At 51.1% G+C, this 12,347-nt stretch overlaps 1 protein-coding gene across 1 annotated transcript in view; it reads right to left on the minus strand.

The window, feature by feature from the left end:
• Positions 1 to 10,486, minus strand: part of ETFA (electron transfer flavoprotein subunit alpha) — a 456,279-nt gene extending 445,793 nt beyond the window's left edge. Inside the window, exon 1 of the mRNA XM_078685235.1 lies at positions 10,350 to 10,486. Within this exon, the coding sequence (XP_078541361.1) occupies positions 10,350 to 10,394 (45 nt within the window). The 5' untranslated portion in view covers positions 10,395 to 10,486. The remainder of the gene's footprint in view (positions 1 to 10,349) is intronic.
• Positions 10,487 to 12,347: the final 1,861 nt, after the last annotated feature.

A 12,347-nucleotide genomic window follows, 5' to 3' on the forward strand; every position in this document is an offset into this window, starting at 1 on the left:
AAGAACACATTTTTAAAGAATGACAGTCTGCAAACACTGCCGGGTGCAGCAGCGACACTCTGAGAGACTCTGCTGCTCTGTGGGGGCCGGGTGATTCATTCCAGTGATAGGCAGAGCAGCAGAGTCTCTCGCACACACACAGCCACAACCGAGCATGTCACACGTCTTTAGAAAGACCATTTGCATGTTAGTGGATCTTTGTTGATTTCTTCTTAGACCCCTGCAGCTCCACTCTGTGGGGGCCGGGTGATTAATTCCAGTGATAGGCAGAGCGGAGCTGCAGGGGCCTAAGAAGAGGTGAAATCAACAAAGCTCCACTAACATGCAAATGGTCTTTCTAAAGACGTGTGAAGTGCTCGGGTGCGGCGGGAAGCTGTCTCAGCCCTGGCAGACACAGTCATGTTAGCAGTCTACTCAAGGTGACATTTTACCACAGAGATGCACTGCTCTAAATGTAATGCAGCTAGTTCCTTCAGTATTGAGTCAAGGGCAGTTTCCGATATGGTGGTGGGGATCATGCGCGTCTTCATCCTGCTTGGGAGTGCCCAAGAAGAGCATTTGTCTATGCTGCTTTTGGAGAGACATGCAATGATTTTAGCATTAGAATATAATGCATCATAGTGTGGCAAGGGTCTCGGAACACCTCAGGGTTCACAAGGTTGGTGGCACTCTGTATGAAGTGACGGCACGTAAGAGATGCTACTTCCAGAAAGTGAAGTGAATCAAGATTAGCCACTGCTGAGAATTAGTGCTTTTGAATAGGAGTTCATGGGGCAAGAGCATTCTGGAGGTAGTGAAACTCTTTACGTCGAGGGAGGTAGAGGGAGGGAGAGGAAGGGAGAGGGAGGGAGGTAAAGGGAGGGAGAGAGAGGGAGGGAGGTAAAGGGAGGGAGGGAGAGAGACGGAGGGAGGTAAAGGGAGGGAGAGAGAGGGAGGGAGGTAAAGGGAGGGAGGGAGAGGGTGGGAGGGAGGGAAACAGAGGGAGAGGGAGAGGGAGGGAGACCGAGAAATGGAGACCGAGAAAGGGAGACCGAGAAAGGGAGACCGAGAAAGGGAGACCGAGAAAGGGAGACAAGACAGAGGGAGGAGGGCGACAGAGGGAGGGAGGCAGAGTGGGGGAGGCGGGGGAGGGAAGCATAAGTGAGGGAAGCGGAGTGAGGGAGGCGGGGAGGGAAGTGAGGGAAGGCGGTGTGGAAGTGAGGGAAGGGGAGTGGGGGAAGGGGAGTGAGGGGAGGGAGTGAGGGAGGTAGAAGGAGGGAGGCGGAAGTGAGGGAAGGGGAGTGAGGGAGGGAGGCGGGAGTGAGGGAGGGAGGTGGGAGGGAGGGAGGCAGAAGTGAGGGAGGGAGGCAGAAGTGAGGGAGGGAGGCAGAAGTGAGGGAGTGAGGGAAGGGGAGTGAGGGAAGGAGGCGGAAGTGAGAGAGTGAGGGGAGGGGGGAGGAGAGTAAGGAGAGGGAAGGGAAGAGAAGAGAGAGAAGGGGAGTGAGGGTGAGAGGGAAAGGGAGTGGGGAGGGACAGAGGGAAAGGGAGTGGGGAGGGACAGAGGGAAAGGGAGCGGGGTAGGGGAGTGAGGGAAGGGGAGTGAGGGAAGGAGTGAGAAAATGAGTGAGAAAATGAGTGAGAAAATGAGTGAGGGAATGAGTGAGGGAAGGAGTGAGGGAAGGAGTGAGGGAAGGAGTGACGGAAGGAGTGAGGGAAGGAGTGAGGGAAGGAGTGAGGGAAGGAGTGAGGGAAGGAGTGAGGGAAGGAGTGAGGGAAGGAGTGAGGGAAGGAGTGAGGGAAGGAGTGAGGGAAGGAGTGAGGGAAGGAGTGAGGGAAGGAGTGAGGGAAGGAGTGAGGGAAGGAGTGAGGGAAGGAGTGAGGGAAGGAGTGAGGGAAGGAGTGAGGGAAGGAGTGAGGGAAGGAGTGAGGGAAGGGGAGTGAGGGAAGGGGAGTGAGGGAAGGGGAGTGAGGGAAGGGGAGTGAGGGAAGGAGAGTGAGGGAAGGGGAGTGAGGGAAGGGGAGTGAGGGAAGGGGAGTGAGGGAAGGGGAGTGAGGGAAGGGGAGTGAGGGAAGGGGAGTGAGGGAAGGGGAGTGAGGGAAGGGGAGTGAGGGAAGGGGAGTGAGGGAAGGGGAGTGAGGGAAGGGGAGTGAGGGAAGGGGAGTGAGGGAAGGGGAGTGAGGGAAGGGGAGTGAGGGAAGGGGAGTGAGGGAAGGGGAGTGAGGGAAGGGGAGTGAGGGAAGGGGAGTGAGGGAAGGGGAGTGAGGGAAGGAGTGAGGGAAGGAGTGAGGGAAGGAGTGAGGGAAGGAGTGAGGGAAGGAGTGAGGGAGGGAGTGAGGGAGTGAGTGAGGGAGTGAGTGAGTGAGGGAGTGAGGGGAGGGAAAGAGGGAAGGGGAGTGAGGGGAGGGAAAGAGGGAAGGGGAGTGAGGGGAGGGAAAGAGGGAAGGGGAGTGGGGAGTGGGGAAGGGGAGGGAGAGAGGGAAGGGGAGTGGGGGAGAGAGGTAGAGAGGGAAGGGGAGTGGGGGAGAGAAGGGGAGTAGGGAAGGGGAGGGAGAGAAGGAAGGGGAGTGGGGAGGGACAGAGGGAAGGGGAACGGGTAGGGTAGTGAGGGAAGGGGGAGCGGGGGAAGGGGAGTGAGGGAGGGAGTAAGGCAAGGGGAAAGAGGGAGAGAGGGAAGGGGAGTGAGGGAGGGAGAGGAGGAAGATGAGGGAGAGAAGGAAGATGAGTGAGGGGGAGGGGAGAGGGAAGGAGAGAGAGGGAGACAGAGGGAGTGAGAGTCAGAGTGAGGGAGAGAGAATCAGAGTGGGTGAGACAGGGAGACAGGGAGAGAGAGGGATGGAGGGAGAGAGGGAGTCAGAGAGAGAGATAGAGGGAGTGTGACAGAGATAGAGAGAGGGATGGAGGGAGGAAGACACAGAGAGTGCGAGAGAAAGAGAGAGAGAGAAAGAGAGATGTGTGTGTATGCCGGGTCTGGTGGCTCAGTGGACGAAGGTGTCGGCTGCAGGGACCTGTTTTCAACCTCATGGGCACAGATTTTTGTTGTTGTTCTAGCCCCGCCCCCTCCCCCACTGACCCCGCCCCCCACCGGTGCGGCCCTCGGACCCAAACTACAATGTAAATTTGGCCCCTTAGAGAAAGTTTGTGAGTACGCATGCTTACATGAACCCACTGTGCTATCTTACTAGGTTTTAAACATGTCATATGCACCTAATGTGCACATGAATCCCACTCACTTGTTTTATGATCATTCAAACCTGGGATTAGGAGTTGACAAACCGATCACGGCAGCAAGTCTTCCTCAGTGACAGTGACGACGTGGACCGACCGGCCCTCTCACAGCTGTTGCATAATCATGCAGCACTCTCCCCCACTAAGTGGCCTCGAGTCGGCTTGCCCGGGCTGCTCTGAAGGTAATTTGCTGGCGGCAGGGGAGACGAATAATTCAGCTCCTGGGCCTGCCGTGCTCCAGCATGGGTAGCTCTGCAGGGCAGGACAGGGTATCTGAGGTGCAAACAGCAGTGTAGGGTGAGCCAGCGGCCGACCATGATGCCCGCAAACCAGTGCGGCTGAGGAAGAAGGTGAGCCTCTCGCACCAGAGTCTTTACAAATTGTATAACTCATTGCGCCCTTTGGTAGCAGGACGTCACGTCACGTGCGCCTACGGCGCTACGGCAAGTTTAAGACTTGTGTCCCTCAGCCCCATGGCGCCACGGAATTAAAAAGAGATACATTATAGCAGAACTACTGGCTCAGGCTGCCGCTGTAAGGCTGAGCCCACCCAAAGCCTGAGGGAGAAGCCAGTGCAGGCACTCAATGGCACTGCCAGCTGCCACATAAAGCTGTTTTTAGCGCGATTTTTGTGACAGCAGAAAGTACTGCTTTTGCGTGACAATGCATTTCAGTGCGGCGATGCGCACCACCACACTGAAATGCGTTAGTGTCACGTATGATTCGCGATACTTGGCAGGACTGAGTGTACAAACCATCATGGCTGCATTATATCATAAAATATAACAGGCCCACGTGTAGCCAGTGCCTAGGGTGTCAGATATACAGGACCAGCAGTCCAGAAACTCTTTACGTCGAGGGAGGGAGACAGAGGGAGAGGGAGAGGAAGGGAGAGGGAGGGAGGTAAAGGGAGGGAGAGAGAGGGAGGGAGGGAGAGGGAGGGAGGGAGAGGGAGGGAAGTAAAGGGAGGGAGAGAGAGGGAGGGAGGTAAAGGGAGGGAGGGAGAGGGTGGGAGGGAGGGAAACAGAGGGAGAGGGAGGGAGACCGAGAAATGGAGACCGAGAAAGGGAGACCGAGAAAGGGAGACCGAGAAAGGGAGACCGACAGAGGGAGGAGGGCGACAGAGGGAGGAGGGCGACAGAGGGAGGGAGGCAGAGTGGGGGAGGCGGGGGAGGGAAGCATAAGTGAGGGAGTGAGGGAAGCGGAGTGAGGGAGGCGGGGGAGGGAAGTAGAAGTGAGGGAAGGGGAGTGTGGAAGTGAGGGAAGGGGAGTGGGGGAAGGGGAGTGAGGGGAGGGAGGGAGTGAGGGAGTGAGGGAGGTAGAAGGAGGGAGGCGGAAGTGAGGGAAGGGGAGGGAGGGAGGCGGGAGTGAGGGAGGGAGGTGGGAGGGAGGCAGAAGTGAGGGAGGGAGGCAGAAGTGAGGGAGTGAGGCAGAAGTGAGAGAGTGAGGGAAGGGGAGTGAGGGAAGGAGGCGGAAGTGAGAGAGTGAGGGGAGGGGGGAGGAGAGTGAGGGGAGGGGAGGGAAGGGAAGAGAAGAGAGAGAAGGGGAGTGAGGGTGAGAGGGAAAGGGAGTGGGGAGGGACAGAGGGAAAGGGAGTGGGGAGGGACAGAGGGAAAGGGAGCGGGGTAGGGGAGTGAGGGAAGGGGAGTGAATGAAGGGGAGTGAGGGAAGGGGAGTGAGGGAAGGGGAGTGAGGGAAGGGGAGTGAGGGAAGGGGAGTGAGGGAAGGGGAGTGAGGGAAGGGGAGTGAGGGAAGGGGAGTGAGGGAAGGGGAGTGAGGGAAGGGGAGTGAGGGAAGGGGAGTGAGGGAAGGGGAGTGAGGGAAGGGGAGTGAGGGAAGGGGAGTGAGGGAAGGGGAGTGAGGGAAGGGGAGTGAGGGAAGGGGAGTGAGGGAAGGGGAGTGAGGGAAGGGGAGTGAGGGAAGGGGAGGGAGGGAAGGAGTGAGGGAAGGGGAGTGAGGGAAGGAGTGAGGGAAGGGGAGTGAGGGAAGGAGTGAGGGAAGGGGAGTGAGGGAAGGAGTGAGGGAAGGGTAGTGAGGGAAGGAGTGAGGGAAGGGTAGTGAGGGAAGGAGTGAGGGAAGGGGAGTGAGGGAAGGAGGGAGGGAGTGAGGAAGGGAGTGAGTGAGTGAGGGAGTGAGGGGAGGGAAGAGGGAAGGGGAGTGAGGGGAGGGAAAGAGGGAAGGGGAGTGGGGAGTGGGGAAGGGGAGGGAGAGAGGGAAGGGGAGTGGGGGAGAGAGGAGTGGGGAAGGGGAGGGAGAGAAGGAAGGGGGTGGGGAGGGACAGAGGGAAGGGGAACGGGTAGGGGAAGGAAGGGGGAGCGGGGGAAGGGGAGTGAGGGAGGGAGTAAGGCAAGGGGAAAGAGGGAGAGAGGGAAGGGGAGTGAGGGAGAGAGAGGAGGAAGATGAGGGAGAGGAGGAAGATGAGTGAGGGAGAGGGGAGGGGAGAGGGAAGGAGAGAGAGGGAGACAGAGGGAGTGAGACAGTCAGAGTGAGGGAGAGAGAATCAGAGTGGGTGAGACAGGGAGACAGGGAGAGAGAGGGATGGAGGGAGAGAGGGAGTCAGAGAGAGAGATAGAGGGAGTGTGACAGAGATAGAGAGAGGGATGGAGGGAGGAAGACACAGAGAGTGCGAGAGAAAGAGAGAGAGAGATGTGTGTGTATGCCGGGTCTGGTGGCTCAGTGGACGAAGGTGTCCGCTGCAGGGACCTGTTTTCAACCTCATGGGTACAGATTTTTGTTGTTGTTCTAGCCCCGCCCCCTCCCCCACTGACCCCGCCCCCCACCGGTGCGGCCCTCGGACCCAAACTACAATGTAAATTTAGCCCCTTAGAGAAAGTTTGTCAGTACCCATGCTTACATGAACCCACTGTGCTATCTTACTAGGTTTTAAACATGTCATATGCACCTAATGTGCACATGAATCCCACTCACTTGTTTTATGATCATTCAAACCTGGGATTAGGAGTTGACAAACCGATCACGGCAGCAAGTCTTCCTCAGTGACAGTGACGACGTGGACCGGCCCTCTCACAGCTGTTGCATAATCATGCAGCACTCTCCCCCACTAAGTGGCCTCGAGTCGGCTTGCCCGGGCTGCTCTGACGGTAATTTGCTGGCGGCAGGGGAGACCAATAATTCAGCTCCTGGGCCTGCCGTGCTCCAGCATGGGTAGCTCTGCAGGGCAGGACAGGGTATCTGAGGTGCAAACAGCAGTGTAGGGTGAGCCAGCGGCCGACCATGATGCCCGCAAACCAGTGAGGCTGAGGAAGAAGGTGAGCCTCTCGCACCAGAGTCTTTACAAATTGTATAACTCATTGCGCCCTTTGGTAGCAGGACGTCACGTCACGTGCGCCTACGGCGCTACGGCAAGTTTAAGACTTGTGTCCCTCAGCCCCATGGCGCCACGGAATTAAAAAGAGATACATTATAGCAGAACTACTGGCTCAGGCTGCCGCTGTAAGGCTGAGCCCACCCAAAGCCTGAGGGAGAAGCCAGTGCAGGCACTCAATGGCACTGCCAGCTGCCACATAAAGCTGTTTTTAGCGCGATTTTTGTGACAGCAGAAAGTACTGCTTTTGCGTGACAATGCATTTCAGTGCGGCGATGCGCACCACCACACTGAAATGCGTTAGTGTCACGCAGGCCCGGCTCCAGGAATTTTTAATTGGGTGGGCCAAGGACGCATTTGGGTGGGCCACTGCGGGCTCGATTTGTCGCGTATATGTCTAGGCAGGCCAGCTTCAGGGCCCTCCTTTACCTCTTCTTAGTCTTACAAGGCCCAGTAAAACTCACTCTTTTCCAAATCTCTTTTTAATGTTATCACTCACAAAAAGTGTTTTTTCTATGTAATGTTCCTTTGATGGGAAGAGGAGGTTTCTGAGGTGGGAGTATCAGGCAAGTGACACTTCTCTGGCTCCCTCTGTGTGAGCCTTCAGGGAGAATCCCTCTTCATTACTACCTCCACCTGACCACGGACTCTTCAACGCACTCCCTTACAAGCTTGATTAGCCACTATTCCTCTCCAGTGCACCTTATCTCAAAGATGACCTTGGGCCCCGCCCCATGTCAGGCACCATCTCCCGGTAAAAACATTAGTAAAATCACCTTCATACTTAAAACATTGAATAGAGCAATAAATATAATTAGCACGCACTTTAAAGTATGTTCCACAGTGGCCCTTATGGCCCGACTGCTAATTAAATAAACAAAAACAGAAAGGCCATGACAGGGCCGGCTTCAGCGCTGATGCAAAAGTCTTTTTTGGCGCTGCACCAAAAACCTCTTTCTCCATAAATACCTTTACTACCACCTTCCAACAGTGTACCTCATCCATCCATGCCCCCCTATTGACCTCTTCCTCGGATTCCCTCACTGCCACACGCCACAAGTGCCTCTCATCTCCCCATAGCCCCTCCCCTTTATGACCTCCTCCTCGGATTCCCTCACTGCCACCCTCCCCAGTGCCCCTCGTCTCTCTGTAACCCCTCCCCCTCATGACCTCCTCATCAGACTCCCTCAATACCACCATCCACCGGTGCCCCTCATCTCTCCCTAGCTCCCCCTCCACCCATTACCTCCTCTTCGGATTCCCTCACTGCCACCCTCCACCAGCGCCCCTCATCTCTCTGTAACCCATCCCCCTCATGACCTCCTCCTTAGACTCCCTCACTACCACCCTCTATCAGTGCCCCTCATCTCTCCCTAGCTTCCCCCTCCACCCCATGACCTCTTCCTCGGATTCCCTCACTGTCATCCTCCAACAGTGCCCCTCGTTTCTCCATAGCCCCTCCCACTACCTCCTCCTCGGATTCCCTCACTGGCACCCTCCACCAGCGCCCCTCATGTTTACGTATCCCCTCTCTCATATGCATTTAATTTGTTGTATAACGCTGCTCATATCAATGTAGTGTGTGTCAGCACTTTACACCACGCACACACTTACAGAGACAATGAATCATGCAAGTATGTAAATCAGTCTACTGGGAATGTCACATAAGCCAATGAGGATTACAAGGTGTAGGAATCATAGGTCATCCATTCTGGTGTAGTATATTTTAAGAGGGTTTGGTCTGGGGAAACACAACCTTAGGATTTAAAGAGTATTCCATAGGGGTCAGCTTTACTGATAAAAATGTATATCTGCCCAAACACTCATTTTAGCAACATTAGAATAATGAAAATACTAGGAAGTTCTAACTATATCACAAAACAAAAAAAGCGAAGTTCTAATTATACCATTCATGTTTCTTTGCAGCTCTTTGGTGGCAGTTCATTGTTCACTGCCTTTTGTTAGGATTGTAACTTCTGAAGTAACACAAGGATCTCTGTGACAAAGGCAGTAACCCACTGAGCTATCCACATAAAATACAGTGCGTCTGCATTTAAAAAATACTAACAGACAAACGATTGCTCTAAAGCAGGATCATTAATCACCAACTTTATCTGGACATTGCCATTTTGTATTGTTTTATTGTTGACCAGCATCGGCTATGATGAAATGATAAAAACTGTTTAAATGAAGCACATACGAAGTATGCGTCCTGCTGGGCCTGTGCAGATTTTAAAAAGAATTTTTTTTGTAACACATTCTCTTACCTACTCCATTAGTCATATTTTGTGTCACAGCCTTATGTGATAAGCAGCTGCAGGGGTCAGGGGGTGACTAGGAATAAACAGACCACTTTTCCGCTGCGCTGCATAGAAAAAGAAATATCAACGCAGCAGGACAGTAGGCAAAGGTTACCGTTGTCAAAGAAAGGATTTGTCCCCTTTCACCATGAAGAGATGAAGGGGTGAAAAAAGTAAACAAAGCCTAATTAACATGTTAATGGTCTTTTAAAGACCTGTTAAGTACTTTGGTGCGGCTGCGATAATCTTAAACTGTCTGTGTGTGTGTGCGCCCGGGAAGCTGTCTCCCCGGGCTGACACACACGACCTGTGCGTTGCACGCCTGCCTTCAAGCCCTCACTGCGAGGGCCAAGGCTCCTGTTTGGGTGGGCCAGGCTCATCTTTGGGTGGGCCGGGCCCACCCGCTAGAACCGGGCCTGTCACGTATGATTCGCGATACTTGGCAGGACTGAGTGTACAAACCATCATGGCTGCATTATATCATAAAATATAACAGGCCCACGTGTAGCCAGTGCCATAGTGTGTCAGATATACAGGACCAGCAGTCCAGAAACGGCTAGGCTATTAAGGCTCAGGGACTCAAAGCACCAATCGCGGCAAAATAAGTGCAACTTAATGTTGCTCTGGCAAACGACCATTTTATCATTCGTAACAATTAAAATTAGCAGCATTACCGAACGGCATGAATAAGGAAACCAATATTCATGCATGCTCTCGTTCATATTGCTAAGCAGATGGAGCCAAGTATCCACACAAAAACAAAACGGGAGGAATTAAATAAAAAGAAAATACGGAGAACGTGGCAATATTATCTAGATCGGAATCCCTAAATGTGCCCCACATAAAAAATAAAAAAGCTCATCCACACTCGGTTATATGCTTTGCATCTTGGTATCTGGAGTGTTAAAACAGGATGACTACTACAAATCCCAGATCACGCAGGAACAAAATGGGTGATCTTCTTAAACTCGGCATTGGATAATTCAAGAACTATACTAGCATGTGGAACAACTGAAAGTCGGCTAAATTGGATAGCTATGTATCCCTCCAACCTAATGTTTAACGGGCTAGAAAAAAAGTATGCGCATTATATTCCCGGATGACTAACGCTGTGTGTTCTGCAATTTGATTCTTGAACCTGTAGCTATTAGAATACCAATTATAAATATACCCAATAATATGTTCATATAAGCTATGTGTGCCCTACTTAAGTGACATACCATTGTGTTAATTTTACGATAGCTCTTGTTTAGCTAGTCACTTCAAAAACTGTCAACACTGCTCAGTGGCTGTTCTGATGACAGCTTTGAAATGGAACAGAATGTGTATGCTTTGCGCTTCTCACTCGATGTGGGCGAAAGTTCAACCCGGACTCCTCATTTTTGCATTTTACTCGCGAAGTACATCCAAAGATCTAACAAACTTGAATGACTTCAAAGACCCACAACAATTTCACAAAATCCGCAGACTACCACCCAACCCACATTACTCAAACTGTGCAGTCTATAAACCTTCGTACCGCTCTTCTCAGCTGCAGCTTCCCGGTGCTTGAAACTAGAAGCATGTTTCTTGATGAAGACTCAGAAGATCCAGAGTGACCGACGACCCCGGCTCACTTCAAGGGAAGGACAAGCACAGGCAAAGCACTAGTAGTCATCGCGCCTGCCATGTTAAAGTAATCCTTTTTCAGCCACAGCAAAAAGAATTACGAAGAAAATAGCATGCGCATACATTCCTGATACAAATTGAGACTCGCCACAAGAAAAAAAAGACAAAGGTGTATTTTATCCTAATATAGATTGTAAATAACTTATAGAACTTAACACTTCCATATAATACAAATTTATTTTTCAATAAAAATAATATACAATTTTTCTCTTTCAACTAGGTCACTATCTTTAGTCAAAATCAAAAAACTGTCAGTTTTCTTTACAAACTCAATCTATTGCAACACTAATAGACTAAGTTAAAATGGCCGCTAAATTCGTACCCTATATAGGGTGGTTTGCATGCTCCCGTAGAAGACTCGCGATAATATGTGTAACCAGGAGCCGGTTCATCTTATTGGTTAACGTTTTTCAATAACAAAAAATAAATAAAAAGGCGCACGTGGCATTCAGGCTGTCAGATGAGAGAGAGTGGTTTGCTGCAAAGTAATTGAGGGAAAGTTCACTTTAACATATAGAGGTTGAGTCAGTATTGTCTCAACTACAAATCCAGTCGCCGCTTCTTATAGCTTTCGATGAGCAGCAGATCTGGAAAAGCGCGTTACTCTTTGGGGACACACGGACGGAAGCTGACACAAAAATAGTGTTTATTGCCAATGTGTGACACCTCCATGCTTTCAATGAACTTGGGAGTGACCTACTGCCAAATGTGTGACACTTCCACTGACACTTTCTTGCGAGTAAAACCGAGCATTATAACCCATTTAAAGAGGTAAGTAATTAGAAATTATCTCTTTTGAGCCACGAAAACCCCAAAAAGGTCATTGAAACTACTGAAAAATCCCTGAAATGAAAGGCCAGTAACCTACTTAATGATTAATGCACCACTGCAGGAGAAATCTTCGTGCAGTCTAGTCACAGGTTTGGCTCGTCATAAAACAATACAATAGGTTTAAGGGTCTGCTGCAAACCACAGTTGATTTGATGTACACATCTCAGTGAGTTACTGCTTTTGCTAGACATGATATGTTATCTGCAGGTACCAAGTTATAATCATTCTTTATTAAATAACTCATGGAATTATGAATTTGCCACCAAGGAGCTGCATGCAAACAGCAAAGTATAAATGCAGAATATAAAAAAAAACGTCTTTCATTACACTGTAATCTTAAAAACGACCTGTTTTTATAGCCCCCGCAGGCTCTGGCAGCTTCTAAATATTGTAAAAGTATGCATTAGCCCTAATGTACACATCATTTTTCTACCTCCGTGTTTTGCACCTGCAAAGAAATGGGAGTCATTTTTGCAACCTCGTCGCAAAGGTTACATCATGAGGCCTCTAACATCCAAATAAAGACAACAAATATGCACCTAGACTGTCAAAGCGAAACTCTTAATAAACACAAGAGGATATAATACTCTGACCTTGCACTGAATGAAAGTCTGGGGCATTTCCATTTTCAGTTGCAAACAGGTACTCAGATAGTACAGGCACTTACATATATCCATTTCAAGCGCAAGAAAATGTGCAATGAGCACAGGTTTGCAGCAGCTTGTTTCAAAAATGCAAAAAAGTGTTTAAAATCAACACACATACTTAGCCTGCTTGCTGTAGCATCTCTAAGGAGCTGCAGATTTCAACTAACGCTAGACAAGGTACAATCACAAGCATCTCTTGCAGCACACATTAACGCACTGGCTGGGCCAAATGGGTTGTTACTGAGGAGAAAGAAGCAATGAATCCGGGATCCAGTCACCTGGGCCCAGCTCACATTCTTCCAGGGGCACACAGCAGAGAAGCCACTCTGGCTACAGCTTAGAAATAAACTGTAAGGCCTCGAGAAATTTGC

The sequence above is a fragment of the Lissotriton helveticus genome, chromosome 3_2 (assembly GCF_964261635.1).
Source record: "Lissotriton helveticus chromosome 3_2, aLisHel1.1, whole genome shotgun sequence".
In the NCBI taxonomy this organism is placed as follows: Eukaryota; Metazoa; Chordata; class Amphibia; order Caudata; family Salamandridae; genus Lissotriton; species Lissotriton helveticus.